This window comes from Lottia gigantea (assembly GCF_000327385.1).
Source record: "Lottia gigantea unplaced genomic scaffold LOTGIsca_188, whole genome shotgun sequence".
NCBI lineage: Eukaryota > Metazoa > Mollusca > Gastropoda > Lottiidae > Lottia > Lottia gigantea.
In genome coordinates, this window is record NW_008708349.1 from 60,972 (window position 1) to 81,137 (window position 20,166).

Genomic DNA, 20,166 nt, shown 5'->3' on the forward strand with positions numbered 1-20,166 from the left:
TTTTCCTCGGGGTATGGTCGCCCGTGGATTTGATCCAAACAGTTTCTATAGCCACAGGATATTGTTGACCCTTTTCGCAGCCAAATTGAGCAGATTATGGACACTGATAACAAACACAATGTAACTCTACATTAATAATTTTATTTCAATATTATACTTACAATAACAACTAGATAACGTAAAATTAAATAGTGTAACGAGTTTCATTGAATGGGCAGTATTCAAAATTTTTAATATCGTATTAAAACATAGTTAATTATACACAAAAAGATTTCTAAAATATGCTATTTACTTTATTGTATCTACTTGATCAAACTGCATATGTTTTAAAAGGGGTTATTACAAACGGAGGGTATACTAGGAGACAAGGTTTTGGTCTATAGTTTTCATACATATGAACAAATAAACCCCACAAAATCAAGACTTCCCCTTTAAGTACAGGATTGATCAAGAATTTAAGTCATGTACTGCTAACACATTTTTGACATGACTTTGTTGCTAAGTAGCAAAATTTAATACTTTAATGGACTATGACATGGTTGCTAAGTAACAGTAAAAATATTGGACCGGCTATGTTGCTAGGGTAACAGTCATCTAATTCAACATGTCATATGTTGCTAAGTAATACGCTAATGGACTATAAAATGGTTGCTAAGTAACAGTAAAAATATTGAACCGGCCATGTTGCTAGGGTAACAGTCATCTAATTCAACATGTCATATGTTGCTAAGTAATACGCTAATGGACTATAAAATGGTTGTTAAGTAACAGTAAAATAAATGGACAGGTCATGTTGCTAAGTAACATTCCTCTATGGGCCATGACATGCGTTGCTATGTAAAATTCATCTAATTTAAACGTCATATGTTGCTAAGCAACTGTATCAATGTCACTTTAAACATGTGTTTCTGAGTAACATAGGTTGCTAGGATGTCATTTATTGTTGCTAGGCAATAGTCAATTTTTGTAACAGGCCATGTGTTGCTAAGACACTCAGATCATGTGTTGCTAAGAGACTCAGATCATGTCTTGCTAAGAGACAGAGGCCATGTTTTGCTAAGAGACTGAGACCATGTGTTGCTAAGAGATTGAGACCATGTGCTGCTAAGATACTCAGGCCACGTGTTGCTAGGAGACTCAGGTCATGTGTTGCTAAGAGACTCAGATCATTTGTTGCTAAGAGACTGAGACCATGTTTTGCTAAGAGACTCAGACCATGTGTTTCTAAGAGACTCAGGCCACGTGTTGCTAAGATACTATGATATAAAAATTTTGCTAGGCAGCAGTGAGCTTAACTAAGGTCATGTGTTTTGTTTATATACAAGGACATATTATGTTGCTAAGGCACATTTTACAGTGTCATCTTTGACATGTGTTGCTAGGCAACAGTCACTCAAGCTAACAAGCCACGTGTTTCTCATTTTCCATATGTTATCCCCACATGAAGTGGCGTCGCCAGTAGGGTACAGGGAAGGTGCATTTGCCCACCAAGAAAAATGGTTTGCACCCCCAATTTATTTTTGACAAATTCAAACAGTTTCTGCTTCATAATCAATTGTTAATTGTCTCCCTTGTAAATAGTCTAGATCATCATCACAGTGGTCACGTTTCTGTAGCTGGCTGTTTTTCTGTGGCCTCTGATTGTTTTTCTGTAGCCTCTAACATTTTTTTGAATTTTGATTTGGGGTCTGCCATCAATACGGAAGGTTTATCATATTCCACAACCTGAAATAATAAAATAATCAGTTACAATTTGGGAATCAAATTTTCTACAAGGATGAGTTTTTCAGAATCCTGTCTCTGAACTTGTGTGCAAAACCCATTTACAGCTGATTCAACTGTAAAGTAGACTTGGGGTGCAGGCGCATGAACAGTCTTGGTCGCTGATTTTTGTCGCTGACTCGAATCTTGAGTAAAATCTGGATGCTGCCGACAGGATTTATAATATGTTGCTAATGCAGGTCCGAGGGACTGACATAGAAACAGTGTCTAGTCGTTCAGATGGGACAATAAACGGCTACAAGGCTGTGCAAGTTAAGTTAGGGGTTTTTTGAGAAGAAAGCCTCACCTTTCCATCTTCTATAACTAAAATTCTATCACATGATAACACTGTGTTTAATCTATGGGCTATAGTTAGCATTGTGCAATCAGCGAAGGCATCTTTGATAGTTGATTGAATTAAGGCATCTTTCTCTGTATCTATTGCGGCAGTGGCTTCATCTAGTATCAAGATCTATAATAAGAAAATCAAAATACAGAAATGATATGAATATAACTGTTCTTATTTACTTTTCTGCACATGTTCAGTGTTGGACATGTATCTCATACAATCCCTAATTAATTCTTGCTATTGTTATTTTTTGTGTATATATATAACTTCTTGCACCATATTTCCTCACTTCACCTGATGATGACAATGTAGATTGTTGAAACGTCGTGTGTAATAAAACTAATGAGTAGTAGTATACCATAAAATTGAGTTCCGTTATTTAATCTTATACAAAGTGTTTACTACATTTATAATCGTCAGACAAGTGATATACTCCGTGAACTGAGAAAACTTGCTTTCAACAACATTTTAAATGGATAACTTTCAATGTAGTTCACCCTTTTCGCTGGTCACAGACTGCCAAGTTAAATCAACATTGTTTATTCCGAGGCGAAAGTAGGGAATTAGAGTGATGCGCATGTGAACATATAGTTCCGAACTGGCTTTTTAAAAATCTATGCCCCAAGTTGTGCATCTCTGCAGCCAATATAGGGATAATGAAATAAACTGAATTTGTAAGGGAATTATCTTACTTTACTGTGTCTAAGTAATGCTCTGGCCATACACATTAGTTGTCTTTCACCAACGGAAAAATTTTCACCATTTTCAACCACCATAGCATCTAGTTGTGAATCTAAGTTCATAATCTACAATAGATACAAAACATGACATCACTTGCTTGGTTATGTCCAGCAAATGATGGGCTGTGGGTTCCGATCTCAATCGGCATGTGATAGTCCGATGACCTTGAATATGTCATCATCACTCATAATTCAAGTTGACCCAGCTGTAAATGGGTACGGATAATCCGCGATAGATCAATGCCAAGAGGGTTGGTCAAGGACCAGCTGGTAGACAGGATCCTTAACTGTGAACCTAAGTTATCATCCTTGTAACAGTTGTTGTTTCTTTCGTTTCATTAACAGTGGCAGGAAGGAAAGACGTCTTCAACAAATTTTCACTTAGTCATAAAAACCCTATTCATTACTAAGGTATCATAATGGATTTTATACTTACAGATTCTTTTACATGACATTTTTCTAAAACTTCCCATAATTCTTGGTCGCTATGGTTACCAAAAGGATCCAAGTTGTATCTGTAATATCATAAACAAGTCAATAGAGTTCTCATAGCTAATAGATAGTTTCAATGCTGTATACTTTGAGATATTAATAAATTATATCATTAGTAATTCATTGGTTGAATATTAAGAACATAAGATGAATAACAATCTCGTTAGATCATGGTTGGCAAATGGAGTCACCCACAGAAAAACATGAAACAAAATATCCAGATTTTCATTGTCCACTTACCTAATAGTCCCCACAAATAAAACTGGATCTTGTGGAATGATAGATAGTCTTGATCGTAAAGTCTCTAAATTGACTTTACTAATATCATAATTATCAATAAAGATAGACCCTGATGCTGCATCGACCAGACGGAATAATGCCACGCCTAAAGACGACTTTCCTGAAAATCACACGAATAATTTTTGATTAGCTCAAACAAATATCTACATGAAAATGGTAAACTTCAGAGCAACTTTTTTCACAGAGAAATGAACAGAATTTAACGTCTGTGGAAATATATTCATCATCATGCAGTGTGCAATGATGGACATTTTGACAGGATAGCAGCATTAGACTACTCTTTTTAAATTTCCAACTGCCTCTGGATTTTTAACATGTAAAGCCTGTAGAACAAAGGTGACTTTCCCAGGTCAGCCCCTCGGGCCTGCATTTTTCACAAAAAGAGTCCCAAAATTTCATATACACAAAAGCTTACAAATTGCAATCCAAAAGTCTCAGCCAAAACCACATTAAAATCAATAAAGAAAATACAAAACAGCTCCAGGCCCAATGTGAAGTGTATTTAATCTTTTGATATTTATAGCTAACTGTTACTTTAATGGCGTTTCTATAAATCATGGTGTAGGGGCCAAGTGGGGACCACAAAATTTATCTAATCGAGCACCATTCATTTTAAAATGGGGGTCCCAAGCTGGGCCATCTAAATCTTTGGCCCTCCACTGGATCAGTTTTGGATGCTTTGGATGATTGGGACCCACGTAAATATAGCTGATGCTAAGACCTTTGTTTGTATTGTTTAAGAACTGGATGCAGTCTAAAAAAAGTAATTGATGAAAACCACTCATACCTGAACCACTCCTTCCTACTATGCCTATTTTTTCTTTACAATGGACATCGAAAGTGATTCCCTTCAGAGCTAGAGGTAGACCAGGTCTGTATCTCATCCGTAAGCGTTTAAAGGAGATTTCTCCCAGTCTTGGCCAATCACTAGAGGGCTGTTTATCTGCTAGAACTGTAGTTATTTCTTGGGGTTGGTTCTGTAAAGTAAAACAAAGTTAGTAGTTAAAAACACCTGATGTCACTATGCACTGGCATAGCATACAATTTAGAGAGTCCAGATATCTAATGTTTATTTTGTTTATCTATTCTGAGCAATTAAATGAAATTTGAGAATTACTATTTGAATGAAATGTCCTATTTATCCGCATCTCATGCAATGTACAATGGGGAAATTCTTCATTAAGCTTTCTTTTGTAATTTTCAACTGTTCAAAAAAAAAGGCCAATTTAGGAGTTTCAAACCTTGTCAGACCTACCTGAGAATAATCTAGAACTCGCTGAACAGAAGTGAATCGAGATTCTGTATCTACAGCTAATCTTATAGTAAACTGAAACAATCCTGTCATCTAAAATATAAAATATTTCTTAACATATCTATCATATAAAATGTAAATGGTGCTTAGGTGGGCCGTCATCAGTGGCAGCGCCAGAAAAATGGTTTGTACCCTGTACAGCACCCCCACAAATTAGTATTTACTTTGACAGACCTTTTTCCAGCTTTACCGGTTGGGGGGGTAAAAAGGGGTGCGCATTATCTTCACAATTATACTGTATATGTTTTCAAAAAATCACACGCCAAAATAGACATCAGCTGACTTGAAGAGATTATTTGTAAACAACACATGTTTTATTATATTAATAAATGTTATATTATATAACATATATATCTTTATTTTATAACTACCGGTATGTAAACATGTTTTTAAATTTTTATTTTTTCGATTGTCACGTCTGTTTTACGGTGCATGTTTACATGTTTATGATATAATACTTCATAAAAAAGGCTTTTTGAATATCTGAACATTTATCATTTAGAATTTATTGTTACAATTTATCACATGTGCATTATAAAGACATATTAATGTAAAGAGGTTTTCTAAATTTTGTATGTATATCGGGGACACTGATAGCATCAATTAGAACCTTCCAATTTTCAGGCAGACGTATATGGCATTACTTATCATGAAGACCTTTTGACAAACAGGCATTTTTTGCGATTAGTGATGTCATCATGCACCTAATTTTTGTAGAATTGCAGGAATCACAGACGTCTGACCATATATGGTGCACTATCTTTGTGTTTGATTATATTCAAATTTACTGAATCTCTGATAGATATTTTTGGCATGCGGGTCAGAAAAATTAGACTTTGGCTTTTCGAACTTTTGAAATGCTATTAAATCCTTATTTGAAAAAATATTTTTATTCCAAAAATTTCATGTGAAAAAATGATCGGAGCATCTCCCATAATCATGTAGTCACATTATATGAAGCAATATCCCATCAATAAATCAAGTCTGAAGAGAGACCAGATTTGTCATGTGAGCTTCAGACAGTTCCGTCGCAGGAATGAATTGGAACTGGGGCTCATATTTTGTAGGCAGAAAATTTGAAGAATCAAAGGCCTAGAGAACTCATTTCTGACAATTTTATGGTGCCAAAAAAATTTCAAATTTGAGATCTTTTTGATTTGGTACCAATGAAATGAATCAATCTCTGTTTAACTGAAGAAGGTTTTGCTAGGGCGCTTTATTCTCACCAGCCCCCATGGACCTCACCCTAACGATGGGACTGGCTTCAGACAAGTATTTGAACAGTTATAATATACCAAAGGGTGCTTACCTGGACGGCAAAAGACAAAGCAAGACCAGCTAAAGCAGGAGTCATCTGGTCAAAGGTTAATATAATGAGGAAACCAGTTAAGGCATTGATGGACAATGTTATAAGATCTAAGCGTAAAGCTAACCAGCGATTGGATAAATAAAATATTAAATAGGGTACACTGTTTTTATCTAACAACATCCGAAATCTGAAAGTATAGCATGGTAACCATGGTAACTATGTGCCGAATTTAAAGGGATTGTGAAATTTAGTTTGTGTATCGGGGACACTGATAGTTCCAATTTGCAACATTCAGTCAGATGTCTAATGTTCTTGCAATTCCACGCAGCACTTGATGATGTCACTATCGCAGAATATATTGATCTTTGTGATCTCTTAGCAAAATTGCAGGAACCACAGACATCTGACTGAAATTGGAATAGTGCAAATTGATGCTATCAGTGTCTCCTCTACAAGGGACATATGATAGGGATACCTAGGTAGACAAACCTAGTCGCAGGATGATATCAGGTGTTGCAAAAGAGTGATCATGCTCTGACTACTTAACAACACAACACTGGAGATAGCTTCAAATTTGCATAAGCATATTATTTTCAGGGTTTCTGAGTTATGACTAATAGGGAAAAACTAGGTTTAAAATAATGTCCCAATCAACCTCGTACCCCTACTGCAGGGGTTTTCAGCCTGGGGGTTAATTTCAAAATTTTTGGGGGGATATGAGTAATGAGGTTCTTAATTTGTATTCTAGCATAAATTTTTGGACAATTATAATCTAATTTAGCCTTTGAAATGAGAAGCATTGTAGGCAATTCGAAGAGAAAAAAAAATAGTTAGGATTTATAGGGGGAAGGGGGAAATGCAATCGATCAAGTGTCCTCAAAGTGGTTATAGGAAAAAGAAAAAGATTTAAACCCCCTGATAATCCTAAGGGTTCCCTACCAATGGTTGTATATGGCTACCCATTAACTAAGAAAAAAAAAAGGGTAGGCCTACTTACTTTTCTTTAAATTCGTTACTTTTGTTGTAGGCCTTGATGGTAGTAATACCTTGAATGGCAGCTGTGAGATGGCTTAACAATGGCGACCGTGATATGGAGTCTTCTCTTTTCAACTCGCGAACACATTTCACAAACAATAAATACAAAAACACAAAAAACACGCACAATGGGATAAGAGCGATTAAAAACCATGGAGTCACGTAGGCTATCATGCCTAATGAAAATAAAATGGTGAGTACATTGTTCATAAAAACTTCCGCACTCATAGGTAGACGAATATCAACTGAAAAAAATGGACATAAATATGATATTATTATCAGTTTTCAGGTTAGCCATTTTCAGTTGAGTTGTTTTAAGTCTTGAATATATATAAATAGTCTTCAGAAGTACTAGAAAAATCACATAATTCCTTCACAAATATCTCAAACTAGGAATTTCTTTTCCTATCTCTATAGATGTCTTTTCTATATATGACAGCGTCTCAAGAAAAGACAAGTGTCTTTGTATCTTTTGATGCAGATAATTCTGGACACACAATGATTTCAAGGCTCAAATTTTGATGGTGAGCTGAGATCACTATTACTGATTGGCTTAGCTAAAAAATCCCAGTTTCTGAGACAAAGGTAAGATTGCTAAAAATAAATGCCGAGTCTGTCCCTTTAAATCAGTGAAATTATAAGAAATGGAGTTGTATATCCTCCTATTCTGTATCTGATTGGACAGGCAACACTATGCAGTCTACAATGAGGGACATTTTGCAAATACATCATGTTTGAGTCTACCCTTATTTGATTTCAAATTGTCAAAGAATCTTATACTTCTGCCGATATCTTTTACTTTAATTGTAGATGAACCAAACATTATTTTCAATTTTGCCAAGTGATACAGATATCTTAAATTTCAGCTCTTTAAAGGGGCATAACGAAAAAATATTTTTGCTCAATTTTGTGAAAACTATACATCAAATATTTTAAAGTATCTGAAAGTTTTAACAAAAAAAATTGCTGTTATTTTAACCCTTTTAAAACAAATTCAATTTCAGATATAATTTTCGACGTTTTTGATAATGAAAATTATTTTACATACTGCCCCAAAAATATAACTTGAAAAATATATCACTTACTTTCATCCATATCTGCAGAGAATCTGTTGACTATTCGACCAACAGGAGTTGTATCAAAAAATGATATTGGGCAAGATAAGATCTTTAAAAACACTTCATCATGAAGTTGACTTGAGGCTTTTAAGGTTACCTAAAAAATATGTCAGAACATTTAAATGGTAGTGGTTGTGAAAGTTGAAAAGTAAGTGTCCACTTTCAGTTAAATTTTCGAGAAATGTTATAAAGTTATGCTCACTTTAAAAAAAAAATAAATGTTCTAAATAGAGAAATGTTCTAAATATAAATTATGCTCACCTTCATAAGAGAAATGTTCTTAATATAAATTATACTCACCTTAAGAAAGGAAAGGTTCTAAATAGCGAAATATTCTAAATATAAGTTATGCTCACCTTCAAAAAAAAAAATGTTCTAAATAAAGAAATATTCTAAATATAAGTTATGCTCACCTTAAAAAAAATAAATGTTCTAAATAAAGAAATGTTCTGAATATAAGTTGTGTTCACCTTCAAAAAAAATAAATGTTCTAAATAAAGAAATGTTCTAAATATTAGTTATACTCACCTTCATAAATAGAAATGTTCTAAATAAAGAAATGTTCTGAATATCAGTTATGCTCACCTTCATAAAGATAAATGTTCTAAATATAAGTTATACTCACCTTAAGAAAGGAAATGTTCTAAATAGAGAAATGTTCTAAATATAAGTTATGAAATACTGCCCCATGCACGCCCTGCCCCATGCACACCCTGCTAGGGTAGAGGTGCATGGGATAACATTTCCGTGCATAAATTCAAAACAAATTCAATTGTAATAACACTTTAGTGCACACGATCTATTTGAACGATTGATGTCGAAATATGTGGATGAAACATTCAAACTCACCAACTAGGACTTGGACAAATGATCGTCTGCGTTCCTCCTGCAGCGGCTCGCTGTCAAATTTTCCTGCTACCAATTCTGAGTAGAATTCGGAAAGTGTCTTGTCGCTGGAGATGCAAACCCCACACCATGCTTTCAATAATGTGGGGTTTTTATCTTGCGCAATGCTAGCTACTACAAAATCCATTACATTAAATAAAAATGCGAAGACTAGTTAGTAGGCTAGTTTAAATGAATGCAGGATCAAAACAGTACTGAGTTCAATAACTTCAATGCGCAAGCGCAATGTCAAGGGAGGTAATTGTACCGGAAGCTTATACGGAGCATTCGGAACAGCATTGTTATTTCGATAAATTTGGACACTCAGCACGCTTTTTTAGACATTTTATGAGAAAATAAAAAATAAATAATATATCGAGTCTCCGGTCGGGCGGGGACGATAACCAACTTTTTTTTTTTATGTCGCCTTATGCTCACCTTCATAAAGAGAAATGTTCTGAATATAAGTTATGCTCACCTTCATAAAGAGAAATGTTCTGAATATAAATTATGCTCACCTTCATAAAGAGAAATGTTCTGAATATAAATTATGCTCACCTTCATAAAGAGAAATGTTCTGAAAATAAATTATGCTCACTTTCATAAAGAGAAATGTTCTGAATATAAATTATGCTCACCTTCATAAAGAGAAATGTTCTGAATATAAGTAATACTCACCTTCATAAAGATAAATGTTCTGAATATAAATTATGCTCACCTTCATAAAGAGAAATGTTCTGAATATAAGTAATACTCACCTTCATAAAGAGAAATGTTCTGAATATAAATTATGCTCACCTTCATAAAGAGAAATGTTCTGAATATAAGTAATACTCACCTTCATAAAGAGAAATGTTCTGAATATAAGTAATAATGCTCACCTTCATAAAGAAAAATGTTCTGAATATAAATTATGCTCACCTTCATAAAGAGAAATGTTCTGAATATAAGTAATGCTCACCTTCATAAAGAGAAATGTTCTGAATATAAGTAATAATGCTCACCTTCATAAAGAGAAATGTTCTGAATATAAATTATGCTCACCTTCATAAAGAGAAATGTTCTGAATATAAGTAATAATGCCATTATAACTATAAAACTGCTATATACACTCATATAAATATCTTTGTTAGGATTGTCTGCTATACTTTCACTGATTACTGTTTGATTATCAACCACTATACTCACATTCTACAATAGAAAGAAGTGGGTGAATGATTCCTCCCTGCCTTTAGGTCACGCTCTGGCAGCACCAGCCTCTCGAAACTGGGAATACAAATAAGGGGCAGACTGACTCAATGAGGGGGGCAAATATCAAGACCACATTCAAAATACGGCAACTTTGTAGAGGCGTCTTGTTGCAAGCCTCTCATGCAACGACTGAGAGGGTTCTCCCAAATTTTTGTTGAAAATGTGAATCGATTTAGTACATTCTGACATTTATTGTGGGGTAGAATGTATAATTTTGTAGAATGATATGGACGTCTAAAATATAAGTCCAAAAATCCCCACAAAACGGAGCCCTGTTTTTCTGTCACCACCCCAGCCGACAAATATCAAAACATCTATGGAATAGAGGCAGATGTTTTGGTCTAGTTCATAATGAGCTCTTTTCGTCTAATACTTACCCCCGAGCCTTGGTTTAACCAATAAGATAAGTACCAATTAGTTAAAGTTTGAGCTAAAACAGAGCTAAAAAACGTTACAAACACAAACAAACACAAACAATATCCACCAATAGCTTTAAAATATTGATGATAGACCCTCGGATTGACTGTACCCACATCAGCTTCCTCTGTCATCACCAGCTTACCATCAACTGAAATATAGATTTTGGGCAATGATCAGATTGAGTAATACAGGTATACTACCTCTTAGGATGACCAAAAAATTAAAATTTTAAACTTGGTCAAGAAGAGTATTATATTCATCAGTGGACTTACTACAGAATCTATGTCTAAACTATTAAACTAAGGAGGTAGTATTCATTTAAACAGATTGTAATGACGTTCTGTTAACATTTGATGTGTATCAGGGACAATGATAGCATCCATTTGCATCATTCCAATTTTCAATCAGACATCTGTGGTTCTTGCAATTCCACTAAAACTAAGAATTTTATGATGTCACTATCCAAAAGGATATTGTTAGCAGCTTTAGAGATAGTGGCATCAGAAAACAGTTAGTTTTACTGGAATTGCAAGATTCACTTCTTTGGATGCTACAAGATTTTCTGCAAATTCAAACAAATTTCTGGTGTTTTTTTTGGGGGCGGGGTGAAAGTTTCAAAAGGTGCACTTTGGAGATAAAATTTAATTACCTTCAACATCACTAGTAGTAGACATAGCACTGAACTGTCTTTCAAGTAACCTTTTTTTATTGTCTGTTTCTTCTATTGACATAGATAAGGCACTAAACTGTCTTTCTACCATCTTTTTAGGGCAATATTCATCTCGACTAGAAACATTAGACATGGTACGCTTCATCACAATCGGTGTCATGTTTCCTCCATTTAAATCTTTAGAAAATGAAACCACACGAGCTATAAAAAAATAAAAGTAAAATGATATTGATGCAGTCAGCTAAATATATGCTAATCAAGCCGTTTTTTTTTTTTTAGGTAACTGTATTGCTTTTCAGAAGTGAATTATGAAGTTAAGCTCTCATGCAAAAGAGAAAAGAAATCAGATGTTAATCATGAAAAAAGCCATAATAAGCTTTTATTTGTATCAGAAGTCATACATATTTGAAGAAATCATTGTCTGGGACTGTATTTGTAAATAGTCTTCAGAAGTACTCTAACTGCACAAAATTGCATAAATCCTTCAAATATAACACATGGTAACGCATGGATTTGAAGGCTCAATTTTTGACAGTGAGTTGTGAACACTATTACTTATTAGCTCAGCAAAAAAAAATTTGTTTCTGAGACTAAGATACAATTGATCGAACAGATGGTGGTACTGTCCCTTTAAGCAATTGACAATTACATTCTGTTAAAGGGATGATATTGTCACATGTAAACAGTTAACGGCAATTTATTTCTGGCTACCTGTATAAGTTAAAACTAAGAGAAAAAGGTGGGGGTGTACAAGTTTTCAAAAGAAAAATATGATGTCCGGTACTCCTACCATAAAAAAAACTGCTAAAATGCCAAACGCTTGTGCTCCCTCCAAAACTCATATCAGAATGTCAATAGAAAGTCCAATGGATAGTTTAAGCACTTACACAAAATACAACAAATTTTGAAATTTCCAGAGGTGCAACTTTTGCGTTTCACAAAAAAATCTTTGGATTTAAATGTATCATAATAATTCCATTCCTATGAATTTAATTTTCACTTTTTTTGTGAAACAATTCCTGGGAGATTTCTTACTTTGGAATTCAAGATTCAAATTATTAAGAACTTGGTTCTTATACCTTGACTGCAATAGTCACCTTTCTTGTATCATGTAAGTTTTATAAATGAAGCAATCTGATTGGATTGCACAGCCAATCAGGGTCTTCGACACAAAGCCATATGTTTATCAAACTTTCTGTCAAAGCTCTGATTGGCTGTATTTACTGGCATACAATCCAATCAAATCACTGCATTCATGAAAAGTGGCTGTGGCAGTCAAGGTATAAGTACAAATTTGTAATAGCTTGACATTATGAAGATGTCATGCTTAGGATTTTAAATTCAACTTACGTCGTACAGCATCACCATTGGATTCAAAGTCTAAATCCAGATCTATATTTTCCAAGTCCGGCTCCTCTGTCTGTTCAGTGTTGAAAAGATTCACTAGGCTGTAATATTCATTCATATCCAGCATGAGTTGAGAGTGAGTCCCCTGTTCTGCTATCATACCATCTCGTAAATATATCACTTCATCACAATCTGGTAAATACTGTAATCAAAACAGAGAATTGACAGTAAATTTCAAATTTTGACATACACAACAAACAAGCCCCATAGTCACAAAACATTTCACTTGCTCAGCTTAGTTTTTACTACCCCTTACACGAAAAATAGCTAGAATTTTAATAATGCCAGAAACATTGTGCCCTTAAGAATAGATTAATATATTTTTTTTTCTTTGATATAATCCGTATATGTACTTTTAAGAGCTGCTGCAAATTTGAGTAAATCTCAGCTAAATATAAGAAAAGAAGCTACCAAATCTAACAAGGATAACAACTTGGGTTCACAAGTATCTATTGTACCAGCTGTCGAACCTCTTGACATTGATCTTTCCCAGATTATTCGTACCCATTTACAGCTGGATGGACTAGTAATGAGGTAAGATGACTTATTCAAGGTCACCAGACTTTCACATGCCAACCAAGATTGAAACCCATGACAACCATTTGTTTGATGTAACAAGCATGAGGATTCCAAAATTTAACAGACCGTGCTACAAACTCTTCCTCAAAGAAGGGAAGAATATCATCTTCCTAGCCTATTATAGATGGGTGACAAAAGACTATAATTTAGAACTAACCTGTAACTGATGGGTGACAAAGACTACAGTTTTATTACTTAGTAATGTTTTAATACACTTGGTAAAGATATGCTGCCCGACATGGATATCTACTGCTGATAGAGGGTCATCTAATAAAACTATATCATTATCACTGTACACTGCCCTGGCTAAACTCAGTCTTTGTTTCTGTCCACCACTTAGATTCATTCCACGCTCTCCGATCTTACAAAAAATAAAGGAAGTGTTTTCAAAATGCAATATATGCAAGAAATTGTTTAAACAGGACCTGAAACATGTTGTTACTCAAGAGTATCACACAGTACATTCTTCAGATAATTGACCTATTTCAGCCTGCATCCCTAATGATGTGTGGCAATTTATTTTCATGTCTACATTTCGACATTTGTTTAAAGCAGGTACTTAGGGGCATTCAAACTTCAGCAGGAACACAGATTGAAAAAGGTCAGTTGTCTAAAGATCACATAGTATCATACTCTTGAGTTACAACATGTTTCAGGTTCTGTTTTAATATATCTATATCACTCAACAATTGTTATATTGAGTACTATTTTAATAGTGAAAATATTTGATTACTGTATAAGATAAGCTAAGATATTTGTAATAGCAAAATAAAAAGGGAAATTGAAAGAAGTGAAAATATTTTTAGCAATGAATCATTGATATTTTGTCTGCTAAGCAATGAATGGGAAAAGTTAAAAAAAAATAATGATAAACTACAAGTTTAAAATCACTTATAATCACTTTAAGGATTGAATTTACTGAATTGGTACCAACAGAACTATTGTGTCTGTTAGTCAGTTTTTGGTTTTTGTGCCAACTCACCTCAGTTAAATCTCCCAATATAAAAGTATCAAAATCTGTTTGCAGACTGCAGGAATAGCTGATATAAAAGATTATTTACCACAACTTACCCTGTTAAGAATAGCTGATATAAAAGATGATTTACCACAACTTACCCTGTTAAGAATAGCTGATATAAAAGATGATTTACCATAACTTACCCTGTTAAGAATAGCTGATATAAAAGATTATTTACCACAACTTACCCTGTTAAGAATAGCTGATATAAAAGATGATTTACCACAACTTACCCTGTTAAGAATAGCTGATATAAAAGATGATTTACCACAACCAACACTACCACAAATACCAACCATTTTACCCTATATATATATAAAATTTATAAAACAATGATCATTATTATACCTCAAATAATCTCATATCTCACGCTAGGGCCAAACAATTTCAGAATGAGGAATTTAGTTTTTTTCTAATATTCATGTTGGGGGAAAAAACCCCCAATTATTGGATGGTTGAGTCAACTCCCTTCCATTTGGACATGGGGCTGTTTTTAAGAATCATGTTGATTTTGTTGCATTTGCCATTTCAATTCATGCAAGTCAGTTGTTAATTGTACAACCCATCCAAATGACATGGTTTGACATGACCTTTTTGGAGGTCCTCTACCTAGTATTGTATTTGGTAAATGTATATCTATTTCCATAGAGTGGACACCATATCTAGCCTTTACCACCACCTTGAGCACTTGAAGCTTCAGAATGTATGCACCCATAACTTTTAGAGTTATAATACATTCAGAACCTATGATATATTCTCTAAAACTCAGTGTTCAAAGGGTTCAAGAATGACAACTAACAGAATTAATCAAATAACGGAGGTAGGTCTACCTTTTTTAAGGTATATGATATGTCTTTTAAAGTTACTGTATCTTTTTCAGGATTAGATGAAGTTAACCCTTGAACTTCCGAACTTTCCTCATCTGCGAAGTTAATCTTAATACAACTACCATTATCTTCCATTGCTAAAATAATAAAGATTGTAACATAAATTACATGTTTTCCTTTGATATTTTTAAGAAATAATTAAAATGAGGAACACCCTGGTCTATTATCAGCAATAGGATGTCATAGCACACTTGGATAACTTTACATGAAAGACAAATAGGATTTTAAGAGGAAAGTAGGTAGAGCTTAAGTGTGCTACAACCAGTCCTTTTTGATGTTATTGCATAGCTGAAGCTACACCCTTTTTTTTTTTTTCTTGCACGAGCTTCTATTTCTTTGGATAAAAATGTAAAGTGATCAATGCACTTATAAGTTATCAAGCAGTCATAATTTTATTTACGTAACAAGTCCTACAGTCTTACTCATTAACATATTCCATAGTCAAATATAATGCAAATATTGAAATACATTTGTAAAAAAACAATGAAGGAATGTGTAGGTACCATACTCTTGTAAGAGAGCAGCAGTTTCATCTTGAACTTTAGGCCAGGCTAAGTTAGCATTGTGGAATTCTACAGCTGAATCTTCGTGAGTTACTTCCCATTTCAACTCTTCCATATCCTCCATTATTAACAGACTCTAAAACAATGCAACAGACTTAGGTGAAAGGAATTGAAAAACAAAGTTTTCTTGCTTTGATGGAGCACAGCACAGCAATCAAACAGACTTTAATTCCTTGGTGCACCAACTAACTTTCAAGATGTTCCCACTAACTCAGTGTCAGTTCCAGGGTTTTATTTTTTTTCACATCTACAGATATTACCAATATCAAAGCATCATTAGTCATACTTCTGATAATGTAAATAACAATCTGGAAATGATCTTCCAGCTTAGTTTTCATGGAATTGCAGGAAAACGATGGTGCCATTTTACAAAAAAATTCTGTTGTTTGTCACTGTTCCACACTAACAATTAAAAGCTTATAGCAATATTATTTGAGAAATAGATCCCATAAGTCTAATGTCAGTTTGAAACTGAAACTCTATCAACTGATTCTGCATGAGATGACAAAAATTAAAACTCACCTTAAATCGTTTTAAAGATACTGCTAGTTCTGATAATGATTTAACAGAATATGGCATAACACCCAGTGAAAACCTCATAGAATTCAATAAACTAATATAGGTGAAGGCCTGAAAGAGTATAAATTGGACCAAGAATTAAAATCTAAATCTAGTTAGAATTAAATAAACTCTTCACTATTAGGGTATGTAAAGAATCCAATGAAATCTGACTTTCCCCACCAATGTGTGTGCAATGCACCCAGGTCTTAAAGATAAGCATTGACCCAAGTCTTAGTGATAAGCATTGACCCACCTATAAGTTATAAGCAATGACCAACCAATTAGTGACCCACTGCTTAATGATAAGCAAAGACCCACTGCTTAGTGATAAGCAATGACCCAAGCATTGACCAAATGCTTAGTGATAAGCAATGACCCACCATTTAGTAATAGGCAATGACCCACCAATTAGTGATAAGCAATGACCCACTAGTTAGTGATAAGCAATGATCCACCAAATAGTGATGCACAATGACCCACTGATTAGTGATAAGCAATGACCCAGCGATTAGTGATAAAGCATGACCCACCAATTAATGATAAGCAAAGACCCACAGATTAGTGATAAGCAATAACCCACTGATAAGTGGTAAGCAATGACCCAGCAAATAGTGATAAACAATGACCCACCAATTAGTATAAGCAATGACCCCTGATTAGTGATAAGTAATGACCCACAGCTTAATGATAAGCAATGACGCAACGCTTAGTGATGTATTATAAGCAGGATGTAGAATTCATTGACTTACCTCAGTTACAGTTAAATCTACATCAGAAGCCACCATAGTTACAAACGTTACCACAGACGCAAACATAGGTACTAAATAGGCTAAGCCTGTACTAATACCCTGTACATAGGCACTTTTCTCTAAAATATCTCTCTCATCAGAACGAATTTCTACAGAAGAAGATGAAAAAAATATGCAATAATTATTTTAGGGGATTTGACCTCATAATGCCCATTATATCATTGAAGCCAATAAAAATTGATCTACAATTTAAAGGGATAGTTGCGCCATTCTTTTTGACCAATCATACTTTAGTCTCAGAAACAGGATTTTTTTTAACTAAGCCAATCAGTGATAGTGTTCATTGTTCAGTGTCAAAATTTGAGCCTTCAAACCCACATGTGTCCAGAATTATCTGGGTTTGAATGTTAAAATGACATACTCCAAGACTTAAATCAACCCCCCAAAATGGCGCACCTGTCCCTTTAAGATTTTCTTCACCAATTTTAATCAACATCAGTTAAAAACTGAAGAATTTTTGAAAATGTGACCAGAAAATGGATAATGTATATGTTTATTAGTGAGATGTGGGCGAAAAAAAATTGATTTTATCAATAAAATGGGACATCCATACCTGCAATTCTGTTAGCGAAGGGTTTCTCCCAAGCATACATTTTAATTAACTTAACATATGTCAATAACTCACTCATCATTCGAACCTGAAATATATCATTTTTGGCCAGTGAGTGATCTTGAAGAAGACATCTTTCTTCAATTTTACAGTTGACCCAGTTGTAAATGATTACAAATCATCATGAAAGACCAATATTTAGAGGATTGACTCTGAAACAGCCAGTGCTCAGGATCCTTGTGGAACTAAGTAGTAAATGGTTACGGATAATTCGAGAAAAATCAGAACCAGCTGGTAGACAGGATCCTCAGGAATCTAAGTTGTTATCCTTCTAGAAAAAAAAGGTGGTCAAGGACCAGCTGGTTGACGAGATCCTTCTGAATCTTAGTTGTTATCCTTGTAGAAAAAAGGGGATGGTCAAGGACCAGCTGGTTGACGAGATCCTTCTGAATCTAACTTGTTATCCTTGTAGAAAAAAGCCCTACCCGTTTATCAGTAATAACAATTCCTTTCCTTCTAAAATAGGTGGTTAATCTTGATATGAGACCAGTGATAGGGTAGAATGCAAAGAAAATAACACAACCTATTAACGCCCACGGTCCCAGTAGAAAAACACCATAAATGCTGCCTGCTATTAGTGTTATTGGTGCCACCAGGATGAATGGACCAACAGCATTGGCTTCATATACTCTCTGTCCATCATTACCCACTATATTGACTAGCTGAAATACACAGTGAGGAATTGAATGAATAAATGAATGAGTAAATGAATAAATGAATGAATGAATAAGATACATTAGAAATAGCTTTGCAAAATATATAAAAGCATGAACATAATTTATCCATAAACAAAACAATAAATAAATAAATAAATAAATAAATAAATAAATAAATAAATAAAAATAAAATAAAACAAAATAAAATGAAATAAAACATATAAAAAAATATAACTCACCTCTCCAACTGTTTTGTCTTTTAATCCTTTTAAATGAAGAATCTTTTTAAACAATAAACCCATGAAACCATTTCTCACTCTAATACCTACAATACAGAGTATCTTAAAATGACGAGTCGTTCAATCACATAACTTTGGATACATGGATTTGAAGGCTCAAATTTCGATGGTGAGTTATGAACACTATTACTGACTCAACCCAGGAGTGAGGAATATATTTACCTGACATGTAAGTTATAATCCAAGTTAATGCCCCACTAACTGATCTACCAGCTTCAAACAATATTAATCCAACTATATAAATATATCCAGTAGAAAACTTGACATCCCCTACAGTTAGGTAGTCTAAAAAATTCCTGATTACTAGCGCCTAGAATGAAAACAATGTAAAATAGAAATACAGGCATCTTAAATGCAGATTGTCTAAAAAAATTTATATCCAATGAAAATGTGAATTTGAAAAAATTCAAGGGGCAAATGTGTGAAATTTGACATATATTTAAAAAAAAATATCGGGCAATGTCTCTGCACCACACAGTACCACAATACAGTCAAGGGCTAGGATTTTCCCTTCTTATATCTCTGTTAGTTAAGTCGAACTCTCAACTGTTGTGTAGGGGGTAGGTTATAAAATAACCCAACTTACCGGCGTTAATAAACTAAAGGCCACCATAATAATAATAAATAAAAAGGTAATTAGTAGTCTAGTTCTGATAGCCCTCCATACAACTCTCCATAATGATGCCTCTTCTTTTCCTCTCTCTTTTACTTCCTCATTCCATAATCTTTCAAACCTACAGAATATAAAATAGAATAATCACATTATCTTTCAAATCTACAGAATATAAAATAAAATAATAATCACATTATCTTTCAAACCTACAGAATATAAAATAGAATAATCACATTATCTTTCAAATCTACAGAATATAAAATAAAATAATAATCACATTATCTTTCAAACCTACAGAATATAAAATAAAATAATAATCACATAATCTTTCAAACCTACAAAATATAAATAAAATAATAATCACATTATCTTTCAAACCTACAGAATATAAAATAAAATAATAATCACATTATCTTTCAAACCTACAGAATATAAAATAAAATAATAATCACATCCTCATTCAAACCCACAGAATATAAAATAAAATAATAATCACATTATCTTTCAAACCTACAGAATTAA

The 20,166-nt window shown here is 33.8% G+C and overlaps 1 protein-coding gene across 1 annotated transcript in view; it reads right to left on the reverse strand.

Moving 5' to 3' along the window:
• Positions 1 to 1,602: 1,602 nt before the first annotated feature.
• Positions 1,603 to 20,166, reverse strand: part of LOTGIDRAFT_142897 (hypothetical protein) — a gene marked incomplete at both ends in the record, with an annotated part of 21,556 nt that continues 2,992 nt past the window's right edge. The window contains 26 exons of the mRNA XM_009052579.1: positions 1,603 to 1,725; positions 2,069 to 2,233; positions 2,803 to 2,916; positions 3,287 to 3,365; positions 3,583 to 3,742; positions 4,430 to 4,619; positions 4,898 to 4,987; positions 6,264 to 6,450; positions 7,261 to 7,543; positions 8,384 to 8,513; positions 10,346 to 10,492; positions 10,930 to 11,120; positions 11,494 to 11,534; positions 12,989 to 13,191; positions 13,786 to 13,989; positions 14,506 to 14,645; positions 14,831 to 14,951; positions 15,477 to 15,649; positions 16,037 to 16,172; positions 16,619 to 16,726; positions 17,407 to 17,555; positions 18,020 to 18,104; positions 18,502 to 18,738; positions 18,972 to 19,057; positions 19,194 to 19,341; positions 19,618 to 19,765. Coding sequence (XP_009050827.1) covers positions 1,603 to 1,725; positions 2,069 to 2,233; positions 2,803 to 2,916; positions 3,287 to 3,365; positions 3,583 to 3,742; positions 4,430 to 4,619; positions 4,898 to 4,987; positions 6,264 to 6,450; positions 7,261 to 7,543; positions 8,384 to 8,513; positions 10,346 to 10,492; positions 10,930 to 11,120; positions 11,494 to 11,534; positions 12,989 to 13,191; positions 13,786 to 13,989; positions 14,506 to 14,645; positions 14,831 to 14,951; positions 15,477 to 15,649; positions 16,037 to 16,172; positions 16,619 to 16,726; positions 17,407 to 17,555; positions 18,020 to 18,104; positions 18,502 to 18,738; positions 18,972 to 19,057; positions 19,194 to 19,341; positions 19,618 to 19,765 — 3,838 coding nt within the window. The remainder of the gene's footprint in view (positions 1,726 to 2,068; positions 2,234 to 2,802; positions 2,917 to 3,286; positions 3,366 to 3,582; positions 3,743 to 4,429; positions 4,620 to 4,897; positions 4,988 to 6,263; positions 6,451 to 7,260; positions 7,544 to 8,383; positions 8,514 to 10,345; positions 10,493 to 10,929; positions 11,121 to 11,493; positions 11,535 to 12,988; positions 13,192 to 13,785; positions 13,990 to 14,505; positions 14,646 to 14,830; positions 14,952 to 15,476; positions 15,650 to 16,036; positions 16,173 to 16,618; positions 16,727 to 17,406; positions 17,556 to 18,019; positions 18,105 to 18,501; positions 18,739 to 18,971; positions 19,058 to 19,193; positions 19,342 to 19,617; positions 19,766 to 20,166) is intronic.